Source organism: Diadema antillarum, unplaced genomic scaffold (genome assembly GCF_040938485.1).
Source record: "Diadema antillarum isolate AM-2024a unplaced genomic scaffold, OU_Dant_1.0 seq00000982_RagTag, whole genome shotgun sequence".
In the NCBI taxonomy this organism is placed as follows: Eukaryota; Metazoa; Echinodermata; class Echinoidea; order Diadematoida; family Diadematidae; genus Diadema; species Diadema antillarum.
This window is the reverse complement of record NW_027271822.1, coordinates 71,685-96,824: the sequence shown is the minus strand read 5'-3', so window position 1 is coordinate 96,824 and position 25,140 is coordinate 71,685. Positions and strand designations below refer to the sequence as shown.

Below are 25,140 nucleotides of genomic sequence, written 5' to 3'. Positions count from 1 at the left end.
TTTCCTATTTCATTGTCAATTCTAATTCAGGTATAAATCTCATGTTTGAGAACCCATTAATGCTAAAGTATACAAAGAAATATTTGTGTATCAGTTACTCTACAGGCAAAAGACAGGCTGTAGGCATAGATTTGCACGAGTTTTGCCTTGATGCACTACCAAAGCACCCACCATGAATGTACCAACCATGTCCCAGGCATTGTGACATGAAGTGTAATCCCAAACATGAATCAAGTCTCAGGCAATAGGACATGAATTGCATCACCAGATCCCCACAGTACTTTCATTCATCCTGTTTGTTTGTTCGTTCGTTCAAATGAATGTTATTTCTCGTGATCATGACCTGAACAAAAGTCCATGTGTCTCGAGTACACAAGTGCCATTCATGCATGCCACAAGTGCAGCATGGGTTAAATGCAATGAATTCCTTGTTTACCTTGTGCTTCTCGTAAAGTTCTTTGACCTCCTCCAGATCTGTCTCGTACCACTTGAAGAGGTCGATGTACTTCTCCGACACAGTCCTCTTCATTCCGGATCGGTGCATGACGGGAACAAACCTGGACAAGTACAGTGGACAGAGAGTTAATTGATGAAGCAATGTCACAGTGTTTATCCACATCATCAGAAAAATTAATAAACATGACTGCCCAGCTCAAAACCCACAAAAAGCAGGCCAAAATCAATTTCCACTTTTCTACACAGTTTAAAAGGATCAGCTCTTAAAGATTTAAAATGCTATGTAACTTTTAACAGTGGACCATCCCAACCTATTCAAAAGGATGCTAAAATATGAGAGAGTTAGGAGGTGCAGTTTCATAGAAAAGGAAGAAAAGAGAACTTTAAGATTATAGGGTCACTCAGGCGTGCTATTTATTTGCGAGTAAATTTTCAGCCAGAGAGGGCACATCAAGCCTCATACAAAGGTCTGAAGTCAATAGTTCATCTGACGAGGAAAAATCTACAAGTCTAAGGACAGCGGGGGAGAGTATCTAGGGGTCAACTTTCAGAACGACCACATTGGGTTTGTAACGAGAAGAGGGGCTAAAAGAGTTTCACCTGGTCAGCACGTCCAGTCCCTCGTGCGTCTTCATCTTGCGGACGAAGACGGCCTGGAGATAGGCGCTGAGGTAGAGCTCGATCTGCTGCACCGTGGTGAGAAACTCCTCGTAGGCCTCGCTGAAGCGGTCCCGCTCCGGCCCCTCCACGTCCAGCATCACCGCCGTGGTGATGTTGCTGTCCAGCAGCTGCCTCATGGTGCCGATGTGATCAACGATGATGGAGACCACACTGGGGCCCTCGTTGTCGGGGTCGTCCACCTTGTACAGCTTGCCTGGAGATGGCATGAAATGGTCCAAGGGAGGAGGGAGGGGGGTTATTGTTGAAGGCGTGGCTTGAAATTTCCACAGATATCCCCAGTGTTTGACATTACAATGTTGATTGATTTACCTCCACAGACCACTGCTATGTCTAGCCCAGGTGTATTTTGCTGCAGCTGTGTGACTGTGCTTTTGCAGGATGTCTTTATCAGATTTTATAAATCACAATCAGTTACTTCAGAATCACACTATGCAGTAGAGCACAAGGTATTCTGAACAATGCACCGATGTCATTTCTTGAAAAAAATTGTCTTTTCTCTTTATCACTTTACATGTTTTAATCAAAACTTTTAATACGGTGCCATCTTAAACAACATATCAATCTTGGCATTTCACTTTGACCTTTCATTATTGACCTGTGACATTGTAAATCCAACAACTACAGTAAATCTCCAAGTCTCAACAAATTCTATCTAAGAAAATAATTGTATGTATTGCAAAAGTACAACATATGACCCTGACATCTAAACTTTGATCTTTAGAAGAGTTTTCAAATCCATGCACAAGGGCTGATGTATCAAGACAATCACAGGTGGAAGAAGGACTTACGCAGCAGGGCAGCATTCTGCGGGGTCAGTCCCAGTCCGGCACCGTGCAACTCTTGCATCTCGTCCCCGTTGGACAGCGCCTCGCTGATGGAGTGGTCGTCCCTGCCGCTCTCGGGGGCGACGGTGCTGACTCCTTCCTCCTCCTCCACGATGCCCTCCAGCACGCCTGCGTGTGTCAGGGTGGCCGTCTTGGTGGGACTCACAGATTTGGGGATTTCTGCATGATGCAAACAGAGAAAGAGATCCTCATGCAATAACTTGTTATATGTCTCCCATAAAACTTTCAATTCAATTCAATTCAATTCAAATGAATTTATTACAAATTCTCTGCACTGAATTTATATTACCAGAGACTCCAACCCCAAGCACCTTCTGATTGGGAGATTCTCCCGCTCGAAACTCCTTGCAAACGGGAGACTCCAAGTTGATATGTGCGAAGCGCGAAGTTCCTAGGGTTCTATATGTTCTCTGGTGCTATCTAAGGCTTATTTTTTTTTCAACATACGATAGCAATAAGTAAGAAATCCTTTCCAACGGGAGACACAGAGCCAGGGCGGGAGAAATCAAATCTCCAGCGGGAGAACGGGAGATTTTGCAAAAATGGGTTTTCGGCGGGAGATCTCCCGTCGAGAACGGGAGAGTTGGAGTCTCTGTATTACAAATGAAACACAATCATTTCTTTTTATTTTCAAGACAATAAAACATACAGTGTGTACATCCAAATATAACTGAGATATACGTGCACAGACTGAAGAAAAGAATAAGAAAATACGTCAATTGGGATCTATTTGGGATACAGTGAATCAAAATGATCTGACTGAATGATGGCGCATGTATTGGGAGTGTGAATGCAGAAGACTGTCGTCAAATAATATATTTCACTAGCATGCTGACTTGAATTTGGAATGCTTCTTTCGTTCATTCACTCTCCGCGCTTCTCCTGATCAACCCATTGTCTATGGCCCCCTATCCATTACTAAATGTGGTGGTGACACTTTCCTCACCTTTGCTCCAAAACTTTTGGAATGAATTCCCTTTTCATATTTTTTCACCACTTATCACAGACGCTTTACAGAAATGCTTGAAGCCACATATGCTTCACCACAGAGTAATGTTGGTGGCTGTATTTTTTTTTTTCACTTCATGCTTTCAAATGTACTATCTACTACTATAATGCATATGTGTTATTTGATTTTATGTATTCAAATTAATGATTACTGTAAAACCAGAAACATTCACAGCATGAAATTTTTGCTAATTTGAGCCGAGGGCCTTTTCACAGCATGAATCTTTCACAAATTGCCACTGGTATTCAATACATTGTATGACAAAAATCTCTCGTGTGCATTTTTTTTTTCATGCACACAAGAATTTCTCGTTTTATAGTAACTGATTTTATACATGTATTGTGCATCGTCGCATACCAAAAAACTATATATCTAACATTATACAAGAAATTGTACTCTACTGAATTGCATTCAGGTCCACATGAAGAGCTGCCCTTTAAATGCTGGAGAGTGATATTTTACAAACAGGACATCAACATTAAATAAAAACAGAAATGCCGCCCACACCAACCTGGAGGATCACTCGTGATGCTGCCCGGTCCCTGACCGCCGATCTCTGTCAGCTCGTCAGAGGCGTCGTCCTCCACGATGAGGTCCTCCTTGCGCGGGCGGGGCAGCCCCTCGGCGCTCTGGACCAGCTTGCCATACTGGACCAGGGTGTAGACAGCATCGATGACGTGCCGCACCCGGGTGCAGAAGGACTCCAGGTGGCCGAAGATGGACTCCTCGTCGTTGAAGGCGATCCCCTGGCCCTGCTCAGAGTCACCTTGTTTTTGAATCGAGGAAGAGTGTGCTGGAAATGCCAACTGAAATCTTGGAACCACTCTTATATACCTCAAAGATTTGTTTGGCAATGGTTTTACCTAAAGATAACTGAGTATCTTTTTAAAGTTCAAAAGTGCATAACTGCTTGCCCAAAAATGTAATTGTGTTTCCCGAGGCTTTCTATCTCTATTTACTAATTAATTTCCTTTTGATTTCTCTGGTGGTTCTTTCACTCATTTTCCTATTTAACAAAAATAATGTCCACCATCAAATAGACAAAAACCTTACATGTGGGTGTGTCTAGTGAATAAAATTACAAACGAACAAACAAACAAACAAAAAACTGTCAATCCATCCATGTGGTAAATATTCATTTTTGCAGTTGGTCAGCCAGTAAGTTACCACAATGGTCAGTAATATGTAATTCATCTCCTTTAAAAGCTTGAGTGTTCTCACTGTTACAGACTACTTCTCTTCCCTGCATACAAAATGTAACCAAGAATGGAACACAGAATTAACAAAAATCAGAAAACGGCAAACTCACCGGCCAGCGAGGGCGTCTTTGAGGCCTTGCCATGACTCATCCCTGCCCTGGACAGCACCCCTCTCTGGAGGCGAGTGGATGGGGTTGCACCCAGGGAGCTGATGGAAGGGAAATGTGTCAGGGTGTGTGCCCCGCCCAGTCCATCACGGAGGGTCCGCACCATGTCCTTGTATGTGCTCTGAGAAAGGTAACACGTTTTTGAAAAGTCATAATTACATGCAGAGTGGCATTAATGCTTTGCATCATTAGATGGTGCTGCATTAATAGTGTTTTCTTCTTCTTTTTTATATGTGTACAAGACTAAAATATAAGACCTTTATTTCCTCCAAAACAGTAACTATTTATTGCTGCTATTCCTGATTGACAAATTGCCCTATGTCGACATACATAAGCAGTGAATTGATCAGTTTTCTAGTAGTAGCCACGACAAAAGAATCATGGGAATACATACTTGAGCAACCTACGACCTCTACTATTATATGATACTATGTTCAACTCCCCATCCCTTACATTTACAAGCTGCCCAATGCACAGCTTCCATCCTGTAACGAAAGAGACTGACTCTTCTGCTTTTCTCTCCTCCTTCCTCCTCTTCCTCCTCTTTCTCTTACTCCTATTCCTCCCTCCTCCAACTCCTACTCCTCCTCTCCCTCCTCTTCCTCTTCCTTTTCCTCCTCCTCCTCTCCCACTTCTTCCTCCTCCTCCTCTTCCTCCCTCCTCCCTCCTTCTCCTCCTCCTCCTCCTCCTCTTACTCCTTCTCCTCCCCCTCCTCCTCCTCCTCCTCCCTTCTCCTTCTCCTCCATCTCCTCCTTCTCCCTCCTCCTCCCTCCTTCTAACTCCCTCCTTCTCTTCCGTCCTCTTCCTCCTCCTTCCTCCTCCTCCTCTTCCTCCTTCCTCTCCTCCCCCTTCTCCTCCTCCCTCTCCCTTCTCCTCCTCCTCCTTCTCCTCCTCCTCCATCTCCTCCTCCTCCCTCCTCCTTCTCTTCCGTCCTCTTCCTCCTCCTCCTCCTCCTCCTCCTCCCTTCTCCTCGTCCTCCATCTCCTCCTTCTCCCTCCTCCTCCCTTCTTCTAACTCCCTCCTTCTCTTCCGTCCTCTTCCTCCTCCTTCCTCCTCCTCCTCCTCTTCCTCCCTCCTTCCTCCTCCTCCTCTTCCTCCTTCCTCTCCTCCCCCTCCTCCTCCTCCCTCTCCCTTCTCCTCCCCCTCCTCCTCCTTCCTCCTCCTCCATCCTACTCCTCCCTTTCCCTTTTCCTCCTACTTCTCCCTCCTCTTCCTTCTCCCTCCCTCCTCTTCCTCGTCCTCTTCCTCATCATCCCTCCTCTTCCCCCTTCTTTCTCCTCCTCCCAATTCCCCTCCTTCTCCCCCTCCTCCATCTCCTCCTCCTCCCACTCTTCCTCTTGCTTACGTATAGCTGGATGCAGGCCTTCATCCTGCCAAGAAGGGTGTCTTCCTCCTGCATGGTCTCCTTGCCCTCCTTGCCCTTCCTCTTCCCCACCCGGCTCTTGCCCTGGGGGTCAGTGTTCAGGATCCTCTGCTCAATCTCGGCATAGAACTTGGGCCAGAGCAGGTCTTCCTGCGAGGGGCCCAGTGTCTCCGACTGTATGTACTCCTTGCACGAGTTCACCAGCTGGTTGGTAATCTATAGGTGGTTTTAAACAGGGAAAGCAGACATAGGTACAGATTCCTTATTCTTCAAATATAGGGCCAGTCTTACAGTGTCAGGTATATAAGATCAAGCTCAACAGCATGCATCATAACAGAGCTATACTGCACACTTTTCATTGCTCTTAATTGTCATGAAACAAATTTCTCCAACTGCACAGTATGTAGCATTTCACTCATTAACAGGTTTACAGCAACCACAGCAGTTTATTGTTCTTGTTGTTGTTGTTGTTGTTGTTTTGTTTTGTTTTTTTAACCATCAATGTCCTACCAATCTACTGGGGCCCCAAGAAGAGGAAAGCTAAACAGTCATCCAGTTTCATTAATATTTTATTATCTCATTATCATATTATATCATCACAGCAGAAAGCTTGGTCAGGGAGAGTTAAAGGGAAGGTACAGTTTCGGCTGAGATAGGGCTTCAGGTTTCCAAGTTTTTTTATGATTATTTTTTTGAGATAATGCAAAACCTTATGATATATGAGAGAGAATAAGATTTGGTTTGAAATGGTTTAGATATCCAAATCACAGCAATCCTTATAAAAGGCGGAACATACTTTTTATTAGGATTGCTTTGTTTTACTTTGTTTCATTTCAAAACTACCGGTAATTTTCATCAAATAAACTTTGAATTTCTCTTGATAGACTTGTATGCTTTTCTACATTTCATAAAGTAGTTTCTACTTGTATCTTGTGAAAACTTAATAGCTGAATCCTTACCTCAACCAATACTATACCATCCCTTCAAGGAGAGAGAGCGAGAGAGAGAGAGTGAGAGAGAGAGAGAGAGAGAGACAGAGAGACAGACAGACAGACAGACAGACAGACAGACAGACAGACAGAAAAAATGAAAAGAACAAACACAATGTTGGTGAAGCAGTATATACCTTGGTGAAGAGAAGCCCGAGGTAGCCTTTGCGGGCGTAGAACCTGGAGATGGAGTCCATCTGCTTGACACTGTTCATCAGGCCCGGAAGAGCATTGTTGACGATGGAGACGGGCGTGGCTCCGTGGTAGAGGAGTTCAAAGTGCCGCCGGAGGGCCTCCAGGTACTTGACTTTGTCCTTGGTCTCATTGGCTGCATCGGTGATGCTGTGGGGAACATTGATCAATCCAGTTAACACTCGAGGGACAATTATGACCATCTAGAATGACTTTCAATTTGCACAGCAAGCCTGTGGGTTTTTTTTTTTTAGGGGGCAGGGATATATTACAGCAGAGCTATAATTGAATCAATTCTAATTCTCTCATTCTTTTTTGTTGTAATTGCTTTTTCTGTCTCTGTCATCTTCCTCGAACTCTACAAGATATAACGCTTTGCAGCAGGCAAAGTACTCTGAATGATTTGTTCAGAGTATTCTTTTGTATTTTGTTCTATTTCACAATCTATGAGAATTCATTTAAGATAAAAAGGTAAGGAGAAAACTGGTGACAGACTTAGCTTTACAATAACCACTAGACAAAAAGCTGCCTTACCTACATTTTAGCACTAACCAATATGGACACAAAGAATATTAGTCACAGAATTGGAAGAAATAGATCAAAGTACTGATCACTTGGCATTATGGTTGAGAACTTTTATAAATTTCAAAACATACATTGTAAATAAACTGTTCACTATTAAAGCTCATCTTGTGCATCTACAGGAAAGCAATGCTGCAGTCTACGCATGTACTTTAAGTGAGATATCATTACATGCATCACGCATTGAGCGAAGAATAGGATGCAACTTAATATTTCGCAGCCAGTGAAATTCAGAAATGGCATTGTATGCCCAGAGCACAAATTACTCTTTCCACTCTGTGAGCTGGTTGTAACTCTATACTGGCTTTTAGGGAAACCTGATCATAGATATACAGTGACTGCTGAATCATATTCCTTCTTCCAGTCCATAATATAAATCAAAAGCCTGACAGTTCTCTCTGCTTTCTCCTGCTAATAGAAATTCCTCACCTGGCATCAATTGCCTTCCACTTCTTGATGACCTTTGACCTTGAGGTGATGAGCACGCCAATGACCGTCTTGCACTCCTTCCCCTTCAGCTGCTCCATGATGCTGGACAGCATGCGCTGGCGTCGCCGCCACCGCTCCAGCTCGCTCAGTGGCCCCGAGGTTGGGTCCATGAACCTTGGTGATCGGAAAGGGCATCAAGGGAAGAAAATGAGAAGAAGGAGAAAGAGATTTATCTGTACATTCATGTTGAAAATAGGTGATAAAGGTTACATTAAACAATAAAGCACAATGAGCATGATTACAGAAAATTAAAAACTTAATCTCTTCTTCTTTAACCTGAGCAAAATTTTGAACAACGAGTTGCATGGCAACAGATACAATAGGAATTCCCCTTCAATCTCACAACTTATTCATAAGCCATTCACAAGTGGTCTTCATGGAAACAAGGTGACAGCAGCTGACTGTTAATTGCAGGCTAAAAACAAAACAATCATTTGATTGCAAAAATTTACTTAATTTATGACTGTATCACATGATCCAACAAGTGCAGATACTTGCGCAAGTAACTTCGATATGATCCAGGATTAAAGGGTGTGTACAGCTCTGGTCGAGGTGAGGATTTAGCTTTTTACGTTTTGCGAGATATTCAGAGACCACTCTATGAGATGTCAAAGAGCATGCAATATTCTACGGGGTATCAAAAGTTTATTTAATGAAAATTGGTTTTGAAATGGCTGAGATATCCAAAAACAAGATGAAACAAAGAGATCTTAATAAAAGGCGTGGAGTGTCGCCTTTTATTATTATCACTTTTTTGATATCTCAGCCATTTGAAAACCAATTTTCATCACATAAAAGTTAAATCCTTCTTAAAATTGCATGCTCTTTCATATTTCAGAAGAGGTTTCTCATTATCTCACTTAGGAATGTTCAAAACAAGAATCCCCACCTCAACCAGTACTGTACGGTCCCTTTAACAAGTGCAGATACTTGCGCAAGTAACTTCATAGCACCTTGGCAATGATGCGTGCTGTCCACTACCGGTAATAAAAATGATTTACCGGTAAATACTCTTTATTACCTCTGCCAAGGGAGGAGGTTACGTTTTCATTATTGTTGGTTTGTTTGTCCACGTGTGCAAAATAACTCAAGAAGTTGTTTACGGATTTAAATGAAACTTACAGGAAAGATTGAGAATGACAAAAGGAACAGATGTTTAAATTTTGGTAGTGATCCATGAATTTTTGTGGATTTTATGAAGGATTTTCGATATTTTGGCAGGTATAGGGTCAATGAACCTGTGAAATCAAACTGCACATTTTTTAGGTTTTCATATATGCGCACTAAAGTGCATGCTCTAGTCTCTGCTAGGGCAGGGTGCGCCGCGCAACGGGATATTGATGACGCAACAAAAGGTTTCTATATTGGGAAATCTGGCGACTTTCAGCATGCATGTGGGTGGAAATCAATGACTGATCTCTGAGGAAGAACAAGTGGGTAGAATTGCATGGAGCTCTGCTTGGCGGAGGTCTGCGCTCTCAGAGTGCTTTTCTAGTGTGATCACACCATCAAAGAGGGTGCTCGACTGCATGTGATACTGCAAATGGAAGGTACGTTCGTTGCACCATCATGAACACAAGAGGGCAGCTAGGCTGATTCAAACTAACCTGTCGTCCCCTCCATCTGCCAGTGCATTGTCGATGGTTGAAATCCATTCTGTGACGAGGGCCTCGTATTCACTGACGATGCTCTGGTCATACGAGGTCGTCCGATGCTTGCTGAACTCCTGACTGACGATGTTCTCTGGCCTTCTCAAAACCTGCTGGTGTGGAGACACCGACGTCAACATTGACAAATACATTGATCACATTGTATCTAGAAGTGACATTAGCTCCAATAAGTTTGAAGTTCAATTTTAGTCAAGAATGCATGATAAGAGATGAGTGATCAGTACAAATGTACATGACTGTCTACAAACTTTGACGAATGGATGTGCGGTTCAGTCAGCATGATTTCTATAATCTATGATCTACTCATCTATGGACAGCCAAGGGATAAAAGAGTGCATATTTGCATGCAAACTACAAATGTACTACATACACAGGTCTGCATGTATCCCAGTATCACTTCACATTCTCTCCTTATTCAGTCATCAACATTTAATGCAAGAAGATATTCAAATCAATACAAACCTGATTCACAAATTTGGCTTGTTTATAAAATGTCAAAGTCCTATTACAGTAAATGCATGAGGTAAAAATCACATTTCTTATTGCATTGACAATACTGTGTTCCTGCAATGACACTAAACTTGTATCACCATAAGAAACATATGTGTACTGTAAATTTCAGCATCTGTATTTGAGGCAAAGTATGACTTTGTAATGTATAAGTATATACATCCTCATCAACATTATAAACTTTGCCTGCAGATATGAGTGAAATGACGGTGTCATTTGAACGTAAAACATATGGCTCAAAGAATCTCACTCTTCCTGATGGCACAAAATGCATGAATGACTACACAACGTACAAGATCAGTTCGTCTAAGTACAACCAAACTCAGAAAGGATCGAGGCACATGATCTGATATGACATGGTGTGATCCTTATCTAGTCAAATCCTAAATGTCATGCACATGAGGGAAAGGTGATGCTCACTTTCTGAAACAATGTCTGTGAATTACACTGGGTGATGGCTACAGTATATACCAAAAGAAACTTTGCGTTAATCAACATTAACGTTTCATTAACGCAAGCGGTTTCACCTGAATCGTTAGTAACGCAAAGTAACGATCGGGAAAATTAACGTTTGTAGTAACGATGAGTAACGATGAGTAACGATGAGTAACGATCCCTCACGCAAATTAACGATGTTTCGTTAAAATTAACGATAGGTAACGCAAGAACTCACACGAGATTTTGGTTTTGTAACGAGACCTGGTGAAAGGACGACGTAGCCCCCGCCGAGTGTAGCGATTTAGCGGAGTCTTTTCGCGAATCGAATCACGATTTCGCGAATGGTTTACAGTATTTGCGACCGGCGTCACCAAAAACGCACGCCGGGCCACCAAAAAAAGCCGGATGTTTGCCTTCAGTTTTGAAAATGAACAGCGGTAACTATCGGCTTCGTAAGCAGTCAGGCCTCGAATTAACCAATGCCTTTTGTTTTTTGATCAAAGTTACGGCCAAAAAAAAATGTGCCCTTTTTCTTGAGGCCGTGGTGCCCTTTTAGAATGAAAGTTATTATTCATGACGTATGATATGCCCTTTCTCAAAGTCTCTTTAATAAGCTTGAACAACTTTCCTGATCTCAAATATCATACCTTCAGTTCACTCGCGTCCCGATGTATCTGATTCAAACTCAAAGTATCTTTCCGAGATGTACGAGACGACGTGTACGTACATGTACATGTACGCCCGACCGGCTTTTACCGTCCCGACTGCCTCCGCAGCGCAGCGGCCGCGAGTACGAGTATGTACTAGCTAGGCAGGCAGCGCATATTCAGATAGAGTAGAGTGAACTCCAAGTTCACCAAGAAAAAAGAAAAATCCCACGATGCCAAGGGGTGCCAGACTGGGGAATGGGGAGGGATGGAGAGAGAGAGAGAGAGAGAGAGAGACCAATCAACAGAAGAAACCGCGCGTACTGGCGCATTCTTGGAGGTCATGAACTGTCTGTCACAGACTAATCATAGCAATCTACACGCGCACGCAAATTCTTTTGCCTTGTGGTTTTGCCAGCCAGCTGTCGGAATGTGCTTTGAAGTTTCATGGCAGCCTGGCCTGGCTGGCCTGAAAGGGTGTCGAGTTTCAATCAATACCTACTGTTGTTTTATTCCTGTTTTAAAAAATGTTGTTTCACCTGATAGAAACGCGGAGATCGGGAATGTGTTACAGCTGTAGGGAAGAGGTTTTTGTTGTGTGTTGCACTTTGTGTGTGTGTGTGTGTGTGTGTGTTTGTTTTTCTCGGTTTGTTTTTCTTCTTTCTTTTTTCATAAACACCAAACATGCCCTTTCCAATGTGGCCTTGGTGCCCCTCTGACTGGCCTCTTGGAAAAAGTGCCCTTTTCTAAATGGCCTTGCCCCTCCAAAATCCTATTTCGAGGCCTGTAAAGCTGCTAGATTAAATGTCAGATGTTTGCTCTTAATTTTGGAAATGAATAACGGTAATATTCGACTCCGTATTATACAAAAATAAATGTCGGATGTTTGCTCATACTTTTGGAAATGAATAATGGTAAGATTCAGCTCCGTACGGTGCTGAAATTAATGTCAGATATTTGATTTTGCGTTCGGAAATGAATAGGGATAAAATACGGCTCCGGAAGATGCTGAAATAAATGTCGAATGTTTGCTTTGACGGTCGGATATAAATGATAATGAATTTCAACTCCGTATACGATGATAAAATAAATGCCGGAAGTTTACTTTTACGTTCGAAAGTAAATAATAATAATATTTAGCTCTGGAATATGCTAAAGTAAATGTCGAATTATCCCTTTGGCGTTCGGAAATGAATAACAATAATAATAAACTTCGTACAACGACGAGATAAATGTTGGATGTTTGCTTTTACTTTCGAAAGTGAATAGCAATAACATTCGGCTCCAGAAGATGCTGAAATAAATGTCAGATGATTGTTTTTACGTTCGGAAGTGAATAACAGTAATATTTTGCTCCATACGATGCTAAATAACTGTCGGATGTTTGCTTTTAAATTTCGAAATGAATAACAGTAACATTTAAATGCGTTTGATGGTGAAGTTAATGTTTGCTTTGACGTTCGGAAATGAATAACAATAGTATTCAACTCCGTCCGATGATAAATAAATGTCTGATGTTTACTTTTATGTTCGAAAGTAAATAGCAATAACAATCAGCTCCGGAAGATGCTAAAATAAATGTTGAATGTTTGCTTTGGCGTTCGGAAATGAATAACAATAGTATTCAACTCAGTACGATGATGAAATAATTGCTGGATCTTCGCTTTTACGTTCAAAAGTAAATGGCAATAACATTCAGCTCCGGAAGATACTAAAATATATGTCGAATGATCCCTTTGACGTTCGGAAATGAATAACAGTGATATTCAGCTCCGTACGACGATGAAATGCCGAATGTTCGCTTTTACGTTCGAAAGTAAATAGTGCTCAATAACATTCGCAGAGACTCCAACCCCAAGCACCTTCTGATCTGGAGATTCTCCCGCCCGAAACCCCTAGCAAACGGGAGACTCCAAGTTGATGTGTGCGAAGCGCGAAGTTCCTAGGGTTCTAGATGTTCTCTGGTGCTATCTAAGGCTTATTTTTTCAACATACGATAGCAATAAGTAAGAAATCCTTTCCACCGGGAGACACAGAGCCAGGGCGGGAGAAATCAAATCTCAAACGGGAGAACGGGAGATTTTGCAAAAATTGGCTTTCGACGGGAGATCTCCCGTCGAAAACGGGAGAGTTGGAGTCTCTGCATTCGGCTTCGGAAGATGCCAAAATAAATGTCAGATGATTGCTTGAACGTTCGGAAGTGACAAGCAGTAACATTCTGCTCCATAATTAAGATGCTAAAATAAATATCAGACATTTGCTATAAATTTAACATTTCGAAATGAATAACAATAACATTCAGTTGCGTTTGATGGTAAATGTAATGTCGGATGACGTTTGAATGTGAAAAACAGTATAACATTCGGCTCCGTACGATGCTGAAATATGTCAGATGATTCATTTCACTTTCGGAAGTGGACAGCAGTAACATTCGGCTCCTTCGATCATAAAGTAAATGTCGGGTGTTTGCTTTTGAATTTGGAGATGAATAACGGTAATATTTTGCTCCGTACGATGCTAAAATAAGTAACAGATTGTTGCTTGTACATTATGGAAATTATAAACGGTATCAATCGGCTCAGTTAGATGATAAAATAAAGAGCGGATGTTTGCTTTCACGTTCGGAAATGAATAAGGATGATATTCAGGTCCGTAAGATGATAGAATGAATGTCGGTTGCTTGGTTTTACATTCCGGAAGGTGTTAAAATACTTATAAATGTTGAATGATTGCTTGAATTTCCACCAGAAATAAATAACGGTAATTTTTTGACTCTTTACGATGCTAAAACAAATGTCAGATGTTTACAATGTCTGCAAATGCTCCCACTTTCTCATTTCAAACGTAAATTTTTACCAATTTAATAGGCATCAACTTTCATAATAATCTATAAGCCCATTTATTTGCGAAATCTTAGAACTCAGAATAACGGTATAAGATGATTAAATTTTCTCCTTATTTTAGACGTGGGTACCTGTATCACTTCAGTAATACTTGATATTTATTTTTCAATGTTTAGTAGGACCGATAGTTTTGCTTGTTTTTTTTTTCTTTTCGGGCCACCAAAAAATAAAAATCAATCATTTTGGTGGCCCGATCGGGCCACCGAAATTAAAGTTAGTGTGGAGCCCTGGCCTTTTGTGGATAAATAGTGTCTTGCTTAAAGGCAAATATCGGGCTTCGAGGGGATTGAAACCGCAAACCCGTACCATGGCTAATTGATTCAGATTTTACTTAAGTACATGTACTTGAAGGTCAACTTTAGATAGACTTTTTTTTTTTTTGCGATACAGCTGGGGCTCCATGCGCATTCATTTACAACAACAGTATAATCGGAAGACGAGCAGAAAGAATGTCAGCACCAGGAGTAATCGCACCGGGCCGAAAGGGGAAAAGGAAAAGTATATCCTGAATCTATACCCCCCACATCGACAAGAAGACAAATGAAAAAAAAAAATGAATGGACCCACATGACGCATAATTTTGGTAAATCTGCGGGATATTCGTTATTTCATTTTGCTGTGTTCAAACTATACACCAGTATAGCTTTTCGAGTGTGATCAATAATGCGTATGAATGTTCTATGGACTTTAAGTTTATAATGCGAAGAGGGTAACTATATAACAATCAACGACATTGATAACGCCAAACAATAGGAAATTTCAGAGTGCAAGAAAAAAAGACGTCCCGGAAGTACGCCAGACATCATAATTGCTTTTTTTGTTCCTTTCTAGCTCCACAGCATCACCTAGGAAATCGATTTGACCAAGAACAAAAGCGCGTCCCTCTTTTCTTCCTGGGCAATTACCCCGGACCCTTCCCCTGGCCCTAATCCTAACCATAACCCAAACTCCTCACCCTAAACCTAACCCTAATCTTTACTCTAACCTTACCATTAACCAGTATTTAGCGGGGGAGGGGGGGGGGGGGGGGGGTAATTGCCCTCTGGGGTTAATTGCCCGGATTAGGTTGCAACACACAACAAAAACCTCTTCCCTGGCCCTACACCTTCCCGATCTCCGTGTGTTGTCAGGTGAAACGACATGTTCAAATACAAGAATAAAACAACAGTAGGTATTGATTGAAACTCGACACCCATTCATGCCAGCCAGGCCAGGCTGAAATGTAACTTCAAAGCACATTCCGACAGCTGGCTGGCAAAACCACATGGCAAAGGAATTTGCGCGCGCGTGTGGATTGCTCAATAAAATTGGAGGGCCTGGGAGCGGGAAAACAAGGAAGATTACTGAGTAGTCTGTGAGTTATCAAAAGCAGACCTTTCGAACAATTGCAAACGTCATGATACTATTTTGTCTTCCTTTTGGACTGAAGAAAAAAATCACAAAGACGAGTTGAGTACACGTTGTATCACAATTTTTTACATAGCCATGCAAAACGATTACTACACTCATGTTATGACAAGAAGAATCAATATTCCAAGACAAATACAAAGCAGCCTCGGGTACTGACGGTGACAAGAAACGCCACGCATTCACGATGCACGTTGGGGAGCAACAGGGAGGTGGGAAGAGACTCGTCCCGCCTCCCTGGGAGCAACATGGAGTTGGCAGGGAGGGGTGATCCTGGAGTTTGTGAGAACTTCCCGATACTCCGTGACAACAGGGAGGTGGAAGAGAGACACTCCACCTCCCTGGTGACAACACGATTGTGACGATCTCAAAGCATGGACCCTACCACGCCCAGCAAATCTGCGTGCTACTTCTCAAAAATTTGAAGGAACTTTGTCTCTGATCTGTTGAGTTGTTTTTGCTGAATATCAGGAGCTTTTCATGCCTGACGTTCAAATGGATGGTTGCCAAAAATTTCATAATCTATAAATCTCTCAGTAATTTATTTTAGGCTGTTGATGCTGCCGTAAAAACATTTGAAATTTCATAGGAACTAGTCAGGATAAAGACAAAAAAATCTCCGCACAAAACAAATACAAGTATCTTTTATTGTCATTGGTAGTCAAATTTGTGTTATACAGATACATTGTATGATTAAAGCAATAGGCATAGTATTAACTATTGTATTACACGTAGTAACACTTTCATGGTAAGTTTGACGTTTTAAAAATCGCAGGAGAGTTTTTTTTTTTTTTTAAGGAGTGCAACCATTTCTAAACGTGAAGGCATGATAAATGAAAGGAGAAAAAAAAAAGAATCAACGTTTGTAATTCTGGGTCTTCGACTTGAGCTATCTTTAATTAAACATTCCTTCTCTGTTCATCTCCAAGACCCCAGACTGTTCATGACCTCCGAGAATGCGCCAGTACGCGCGGTTTCTTCTGTTGATTGGTATCTCTCTCTCTCCACCCCTCCCCATTCCCCACTCTGGCACCTTGGCATCGTGGGATTTTTCATGTTTCTGGGTTAACTTTCATGTGAAGCGTGCCTATCAAGTCACCACTTGACTCAGCTGCTGGCAGTGTAATAATGCGAGCAGAAAGTGGTAGACATTTTCTTCTGCTGCAGCTACTTTTACTGCCGAAATACTCGGCTTTGTCACCACACACTACCACCAGTTATTCGGCGAGACACACGTTGTGTATTGGAATATAAATGGACTTTTGCACCTTCCTGAATTGAGTAAGTGTCTGACCGTTGTTGAAATCGTGACATCGCTAACGTTAGACAGTCGGCGTTAGTTTTAGGCTTGCGTATGCGTGATTTCATGGGTTCAATGTTCGATGGAATATGTTGGCTGTGGGGAAAAATGTGGCTTCGAAATTTTTGCTTGCCCGATTCCATTGACTGCGCCCATGAGTACAAATTTGACGACCATGACAATACGACATTGCCAGGGGAGTTCTGCTCAACTACAACATCTTTTCGGTATTTGATATCGCTATTTAAATGCCTTCCGCCGGCAGGAAATTGTCCGTAGTAAATATTACGAACGACAGTTACTTAACCGAGGCATCTCCGAGTCTCGCAATTTCCGAGATTTCTTGCCAGTCCACATGACAAGTCCGCTAACGCAAGATCTAAAAATTAACGCACAGTAACGATCTGTAACGCACAGTAACGATCTGTAACGATCTGTAACGATCATTCACGCACGGTGATCGTTAATTTTGTAACGCAGAAAGATTAACGCAGTACCGATCGGCGCTTGCGTTACACGTAAATTTAACGCAAAGTTTATTTTGGTATATACTGTAATTCTACACTCGCATCACATCCATGCTACTTTATAAACATACATAACAGGTAGCATACTGTATGAGACAAATTCTGGTGGATTAATCATAACTCCCTGCACACATGCTTCGCAAACTTGTCCAGAGAGGTAAACCTCATTAATAAAATATGTCCCATGTCAACTGGTCAACTGGTCAGTGTGCTACTCTACAGAATAAAAAGTTTGCTTCCTGCAGTATAGTGAAGCACAAACCTACATGTACGTGTAATACAGTATATATCCAGGGCTCAACTACAACTGTGGCCTGGTGGCCTGGGCCACTAAAAAAATGATGTACATGTACAATAAGCCCACCAGATGTGCAAAAAGGTTACCTTTTAGTGGTCCAATTGGGCAACTAAGTTTCAAAACGGATTGTTATAAACAGGGTATGTATTCTTTTTATATTGGGCCACTAAAATTTCAAATTTTAAACATTTGAGTGGCCCAAATGGCCCATCAGAGAAAAAAAGTTAGTACTCACAGCCCCGATACTGTATATCACATTATGTTTTTGAATCAATATAGACCCTTCATGTCATCCTATTGTGACATACAGTTTTATGGGTAGCAAATGAACCATTTCTATGATTCTAAACTAAGGAAAATATGTACAAAAGCAATGCTGACTGCTCTGGGCAATCATGATTCCATGAACACTGTGAAAGCACTTCCAATGTTCTTTATAGCATAGGATTAACTAGGAAAGTTGTGTGAATGGCAAATTTGCGATATATGCAAAGGCTTCCCTAAGGCTCGCTGTGGGAACCGGTTTACCATGGCAGCAAATCATATGAGATATTAGTCAGTGAATATCTCTCACAATACATGTAGCTACAGTTTACATAAATCTTCCCTCGATGAACTGCATACATGTTGTACTATCTCCTATTTAAATGTGCTGTTGGCATGAACTGTAAATCCACTGAATCACGAAATGTAACAATGCCACATTTACACAGAATATACTGCATGGAATTAAAATGTGACGGAGAATGTAAAACTTTTGTATCTTATCGCACAGGGAAATGAACATGAGCTACAGTTGTAAACAATGTCCTGTACAATGTATATTTGTATAGTAGAAAGAAATTCTAAGCTACAAATGTATTATGGCAGTGACAATTGCTGATGAACACAAATGTGTGGATCCTGTACAAACGAGCTGTATGGAAATGACACACTTTAAGCTATCTGATATCTACACTTGTAAATGGCATGATAAAAGGACTAAACAAGAAAAGAAAAAAAAAAAGAGACAAAGTACACTACAGGCCTTGAAATGTTGAATGCATCTAGGCACAACCATGAACAGAAGACAGATTTTATAAATTAAACATGGAACCTTTAGAATCCTGCAGTACACTCATTCTAGGGATCGACAATATAGCTGTCAGATATATTTCGCTGATGATGGCACTATAGTTCTTTGGTACATGTACTATAATATACACTGTACAGTTGTGTAGAGCCCACAAGTAGAGCCACAGGCATAGATGTACATGTAAATAGTTTTTTGTGATGTGTCTTATTCAAGAACATGTCTATTAAACTTTAAACAGATTTAGCAAATTTAACTTTGTCTGCATCAAATTGTCTGTAGACCTTCACTCAGATATGGTTGCTCTGTAACACTCCAATAACATTTCTTGAATAGGTTGACCCATATCTAATTATTACTATCGGTAATTAATCAATGTATGGCAGCAAAGTGCATCACTAAACTAGTCAAATCAACATACGCATCAATAGGGTAAGTTTTGTAGTACAATTGTACGTGGTGTGCTTTGCTATTAATGCCAACACACACACACACACACACACACACACACACACACACACACACAGACAAACACACACAAACACCATGATAGACAGCTTCAATCCTTTGCTCCTATAAGTGCAGAAATTCCGCAAATTCTACTTCAATTCACAGTGAAATGGGTCAATGGAAGATCTATTTCATTCTCGGCTTGGATAGAATGTGGGTCGCTATCTGGTCTTCTCATCTGTACACGTAGTCGTAGGGATAGAGAAAGTAGATCTCTCCGGTCATGTCTTTTGAAAGATGTCATCAAATACGGAAAAAAATGTTCATGTATAGTATCTTGTACACCACCCGCTTGCTGCTGTCTATGACACCTGACATGTCATGAAAACCCTCTGCACTAACCAAAACGGAACCGTTTAAGGCAAGACAATCAAAATCTTGTTAGATGCGTGCTAGTCTGCCCTCTTTCCCTCATTTTCTAAGAGTTATCCAGGTGTTGATATCTTGCATCTGAGGCTCTGTCCCACTTTTTTTTTTTTAATGTGTGGTTTCATCCACATCTTCCCCTTCTCACACCCCACCCTCCCATCTACTGACATCAAACTTTACAAGCTCTAAATGCATATATGTCAGCTTTAGTGTGAGATTATTCTTCTCGACAGAGTAGTTTACATTACAGCAATTTAATTCAACTGTGCTGTTACATTATGTACATGACATATTGTACTGTGTACTACTGCAGTGTATATGTACTGTTATAGGATTCTCTTTCTCCTCCTTTCTTTTCTCCCCCCCCCCTTTTTTTTTTCTCTCTCTTTTTCTCTCCCTCTGCCTTAAAAAAAAAAAAATATATATATATATAAAGCATATTATGCAGCCCATACATTTGGTATATTGAGGAAGACTTAAACCTATGATGAGCATGCTAAACATACAAAGGTACAATCTACAGATATGTGTATGTTGAGTCTTACAGCAAGCTGGTGGAGCTACATTGTACTACAGATCATATGTAAATTATGTACATGTACTGCTACAATCTACATTGTAAACCATAAAACAGAATGCTCTGTCAATACAAGTAGTCTTTTGCCACTTGCTGCCAGTTAAGACATTGTGTATTTCATAAGACTGAAGATACACAGTGATGGACTTGTATGTTGTGAGCATTAACTCTGACCACAAGTACATATTATATGTCTTCGCAGTATCTTGGTTTATTACGAAAGTTAAAAAGAACATCATATTACACCATGCAAATTTCCAAGGGTTACAGTGAATGATCTAGTGTTGTACGTTATCTATTGGTATCAACTCATATACATTTGTAATCTTACATTGTGCCTATTGTAGAATGGCAAGGCTCATTAACATGCAGAATTTAGTATTGATGTTAAGGTTTATGATTTACAAAAGCAATGGGTGTCACAATCAAAGCTATGAAGAAATCTCTGGAGAAACACATGCATTATCATCAGGTGAAATGTTATAAAGCATGCAGACAAAGAGAAGATGATAAAAATACAGCTCTTTTAGACTCATGCAGCATACACATTAGCCAGACCCTCACCACAGATCTTTGTTTCAACTTTGTTGACCGACTCCAGTAACTGTGCTGCTACAGAGCAGTGATTAAAAAAGGGTGCAGTTAGATGGTGAAGACAAGCTTTAATTTGCAACAAAGTAAGGTTAAGTGTATACAAGTAATACTTGTATCATGTTACACATTGTTTCTTACAATATACTGTATACGCGATGTAGTTTGAAGCATTTCTATTTTCGTGAATTTCATGAGTCAACTGAAATTAACAAAATAAAAAATTCACAAAGATATTGCCTTCTGTCACACAAATCCATTGTGTATGAAATGTATCATGGCCAAGAGGGGAAATCACTATAAATTTTCCTTTTAAATGGTGATAATACTTCCTTCTAGACCACAGGGCCAACAACTCACGATATTGCCTTAAAATTCCACTTATGAATTTGCATACTATATTCAAATTCAGATTATACTTGCAAAATATATGGCATATACACAGTACAATGTATATCATCTAAAAGTATTAGAAAGGGTTATTTGTTTTTGAAAAATAAAGAATTTACAGAAAATGTTAACATAACATGATCAATATCCCTGATTCCATGAAAGCTTTTTTTTTTTTTTTTTTGCTTCTCATAGCATTTCCAAGGATACAGATTTACTTGACTTCTTCAGGATACCCTATGTACAACTTTAAAGTAAGATGTTAGGAATACATATGTAGTAGCAACTTGGAACAGTTAGATAAGTTTGAACATTTTAGTATGTTGTGTTATAAAAATCTAAATGTTAAATTATGTGGACAGCTGTATGTTGATATGCGGTCTATGCAAATACCAAAATATCAATCCTCAACTTTCAAAAAGATAATACTAGAAGAAAAAAAAAATTCCCTTCTTCCATTAATCACCTTACACTTTTCAATATAAAAACCTTATTAACTCCACACAAATGTCTAGTTACAAAGACAGCAAATCACACAATGTAAAATTTATAGACAAAATACACTGCCAATGATAAATGCTTTTAAGTGTACACAATTTTTTTTGAAGTTCAAGCTTCACTGAGCAAGCAATAAAAGAACGTAAACATTGTGGGGAGATGTTATAATGATATGTGAAGAAATATTGGCATATTTAGATGAAACAAATGAAACGTAAAGGTTATTGATATTCGATAATGGCCCAATATGACAAACTAATCATATCAAAGTTTCTGCCTTTGATCATGTGTGTCAACCTACTTTCACTATTGCATAGGTTTCAAAGTCTTTTGTATTAGAATTGTAACATTTTTTTTTTTCAATCTCACAAAGGGGTTTAATGTAGGACAGGTTGTTTTGATTAGCGTTGTCCAAGCAGTGGACACGAACCAAAACTTGTGACATGACACAGACACCAATAGTAATTAGTATCAATACGGCAAGGTCGGCAATAGCTAGTAGAAGTCAAGTCTACATGCTTTCGTGTCTGTGCTCATAACAAGCTTCTGCTGCTTTATTGCGCACACGCTGTTGTCGCGCGTGCGTACAAAGTGGCTGCATACAGTATCTATTCAGAATACATAATTGTTTAAATGTACAGTACAATTGCAATAGGGTGCACCTTACTTGACACAAGCGTTCGCTTTTTATAGAAAAATTGTAACGTTAGGGTTCTAATCATCTAGGTGTTTATACCCCAAAGAAATCTCTATTTAATAGTATTAAAGACACTCTACTACGTACTAATGTTCGCGTGCATTTCAATTTCGTGAATTTCGCGAGCGCCAACATTCGCAAAATTAAAAAGCACGCGAAAGTTCTAGCCTACACAATATGCATTGGATGCCAGTGCCAGTGGCAATTCGTGAAAATTTCATGCTGTGAGAAAGGCCGTCGGCTCCAATTCGCCAAATTTTCATGCCGCGAATATCGTGAGGTATATCATGTTTTACAGTAGCCCGACCAGACGCCGTTAGTATACGCTGTGCTGGGCTGTGTACAGTTAGTTTTACAGCATCTGAAGAGAAAAAAAAGTCAAACAAACCTGCTGTCTAGCTGAAGATGGGACGTTTACCGTCTCACCAAGGGCTGCAGCATACCGCTCCAAGTTGTTCAGGCACTGGTTCTTATTTTCATCACTGCATAACCCCCAGTCTTTCTGAGCTTTCAGAAGTGGCAGGAAAATATCTGACAACAAGGTATTCAAGTTATCGAGAACGCTATGCCTCAGCTCTCCGCAGAAAATGTCTTTCTCCATGCGAACAGGATCCACCTCTTTTTCGACAGAATGTCGGAGAAAGTAGAGGCAGGTGGTTTCTTCAATGTTGACATCATTCAAATTTGCAAGTGAACTAACAACGTGCAATTGTCTTGTGCTCTGCAGACCACTTTGTTGTAAGGCACTCGTCTGAGGTCTGTCTGAGTAAAAGAAAAGCTTATTTAAGCCTCCTTGCCCCAAGAACTGATTTATCAGTTCGAGGGTTCGCGGTTCACATAAGAAATCCTCCAATAAAGTGGGGTTGTCCGTGAAGCCCCCGACATGAAAAGATTCCTGAATTTTGGTGGCTATCCACCAATGTCTTTCATCCATGTTCGTAATTTACAGTGCATGCAGATCGGAAAATAGTGACACAGCTTGTGTGCTTAGAATGACTGACTTACAGTCCTTCAAAAAGTGGTAACTTTGGTGTCTACATCGGACATATTTCAATCCGGTCTGCTGCAGTAGGCCGCCATTTTGTGTCCCGTAGCCATACCAACCAGAGAGAGCGAGCGCGCGTGTCGTCGAATTCTTCTACACTCACTCGGCAGCGATCCCAAGCGCGGTGTAGTGGCGATGCGATGCGCGGCAGCGAGCGAGAACACACACCACACTTGCACACCCCTGAAACTGCAAATTCTCCTGCCGTCAGCTCCATCGGTGCAGCGCCCTCTACGCAAAATATGGGATACAACCACAGATATACTGTAACTGGATACAACAGCTGCGGTCCAGTTTTTCTTTGACTTTTCCGTGTATGATAAAAGATCTGACCAAAAATCTTTGCGTCTTATCGTGGTTTTCAGGGAGTTTATAAAACAATTAACTCAGATTTGTTTCGTGTTAGTATCCAGTATTTGACATAATTACAGAGCAAAACAGAGAGCAAAAGCAGGCGTAGAAAAATTGAAATATTTGGTCAATTGTCAATTAACGAATCCGTTTTAGAGTCAGTTGATTCAATATCTTTTCTCGGAATCTGTATTGACGAAAACTTAATTGGAAGAAACACATCAATAATGTATGCACTGTTTTAAGCAAAAAAAAAAATGACTTTTGTACAGAATACGACACTTCGTCTCTAAACAAATACAGCTACTGTTATACAATGCTTTTATTCTACCTCACATAATCTACGGATTGGAGGTCTGGGGCGGAACAAACAAAACTTTCTTAAATCCTATTCTAATTCTACAAAAGAGAATGTCGAGAGTGATAACATTCCAAAGTTTCAGGCATCACTCAGCACCTTTATTGTATGAACTAAAATTATTGGATGTATTTAAGGAATATAGATACCTAATTGGAATATTCATCTATGATCTGGTGAATGATAACCTACCTCATAAAGCGTATTATTTTTCTCATATTGACCATACATACGAAACAAGAAACAAAGAAATGTGCAATTTTAAACTAAAAACTGCCAGAACAGAATTAGGGAAGCGATCAATAGCATATTCAGGTGTTAAGATATGGAACAATCTTTCAACTGATTTACGTTATACATCCTCTCGTAATTCTTTTTTTTTGTAAAGTCTTCAAAAAGAATTTATTGGAAGAATACACATAATTGGAATAAACTTGTTTATTTTGTAATCCACAAAGCAAAAACTTCAATTCTAGTAATATAAGTAATGTAAGTACACTTATCAATTTCAAAATGTTAATCTTGTACAAAGTGTAAATACACTTGTTTATAATGTAAATAATTTTCTTGTTGAACTTATATATTCTTCTTCTGTATTCAAGGCCAACGTCCACTATATAGCATTGCTATTTGTTGGACCCTTTTACCAAATTTGTAAATATGTTTGTACTTTCATATTCATATTGTTGATAAGTTTGATTCTATACTTTCATGTCTTGTATTCCTGTTAATTGTATCCTCAATGATTATATAAATTATCTGTGATTGTAAACTTAAACTTAAAATTTAGTAATAAAATCATTCATTCATTCATTCATTCATTATTCTTTTAACATGAAAACAGCATTACTGCAGGTAAATTTCCATTTTCACCAAGCATTGGTGATGATAAGGTGGATGAGATTTTTTTTGCAATTCTTTTGAAACAACTGAAATCATTGAAAGTTTGAAAGTGCTGAATATTATGCCGCTCTAAACGTGCACTGAAATTATGACATGTGCTTTTCAAT

The 25,140-nt window shown here is 40.2% G+C and overlaps 1 protein-coding gene across 1 annotated transcript in view; it reads right to left on the bottom strand.

Annotated features, from left to right (window-relative positions):
* The window catches only part of LOC139742177 (uncharacterized), a 125,585-nt gene extending 102,069 nt beyond the window's left edge, over positions 1-23,516 (bottom strand). The window contains exons 1-12 of the mRNA XM_071652755.1: positions 22,765-23,516; positions 20,765-20,782; positions 13,803-13,814; positions 9,580-9,731; positions 7,913-8,086; positions 6,847-7,051; positions 5,703-5,936; positions 4,301-4,478; positions 3,503-3,757; positions 1,926-2,141; positions 1,057-1,330; positions 437-557 (exon numbers count right to left, since the gene is read on the bottom strand). Coding sequence (XP_071508856.1) covers positions 437-557; positions 1,057-1,330; positions 1,926-2,141; positions 3,503-3,757; positions 4,301-4,478; positions 5,703-5,936; positions 6,847-7,051; positions 7,913-8,086; positions 9,580-9,731; positions 13,803-13,814; positions 20,765-20,782; positions 22,765-23,310 — 2,385 coding nt within the window. The 5' untranslated portion in view covers positions 23,311-23,516. The remainder of the gene's footprint in view (positions 1-436; positions 558-1,056; positions 1,331-1,925; positions 2,142-3,502; positions 3,758-4,300; positions 4,479-5,702; positions 5,937-6,846; positions 7,052-7,912; positions 8,087-9,579; positions 9,732-13,802; positions 13,815-20,764; positions 20,783-22,764) is intronic.
* Between the last annotated feature and the right edge of the window lie 1,624 nt (positions 23,517-25,140).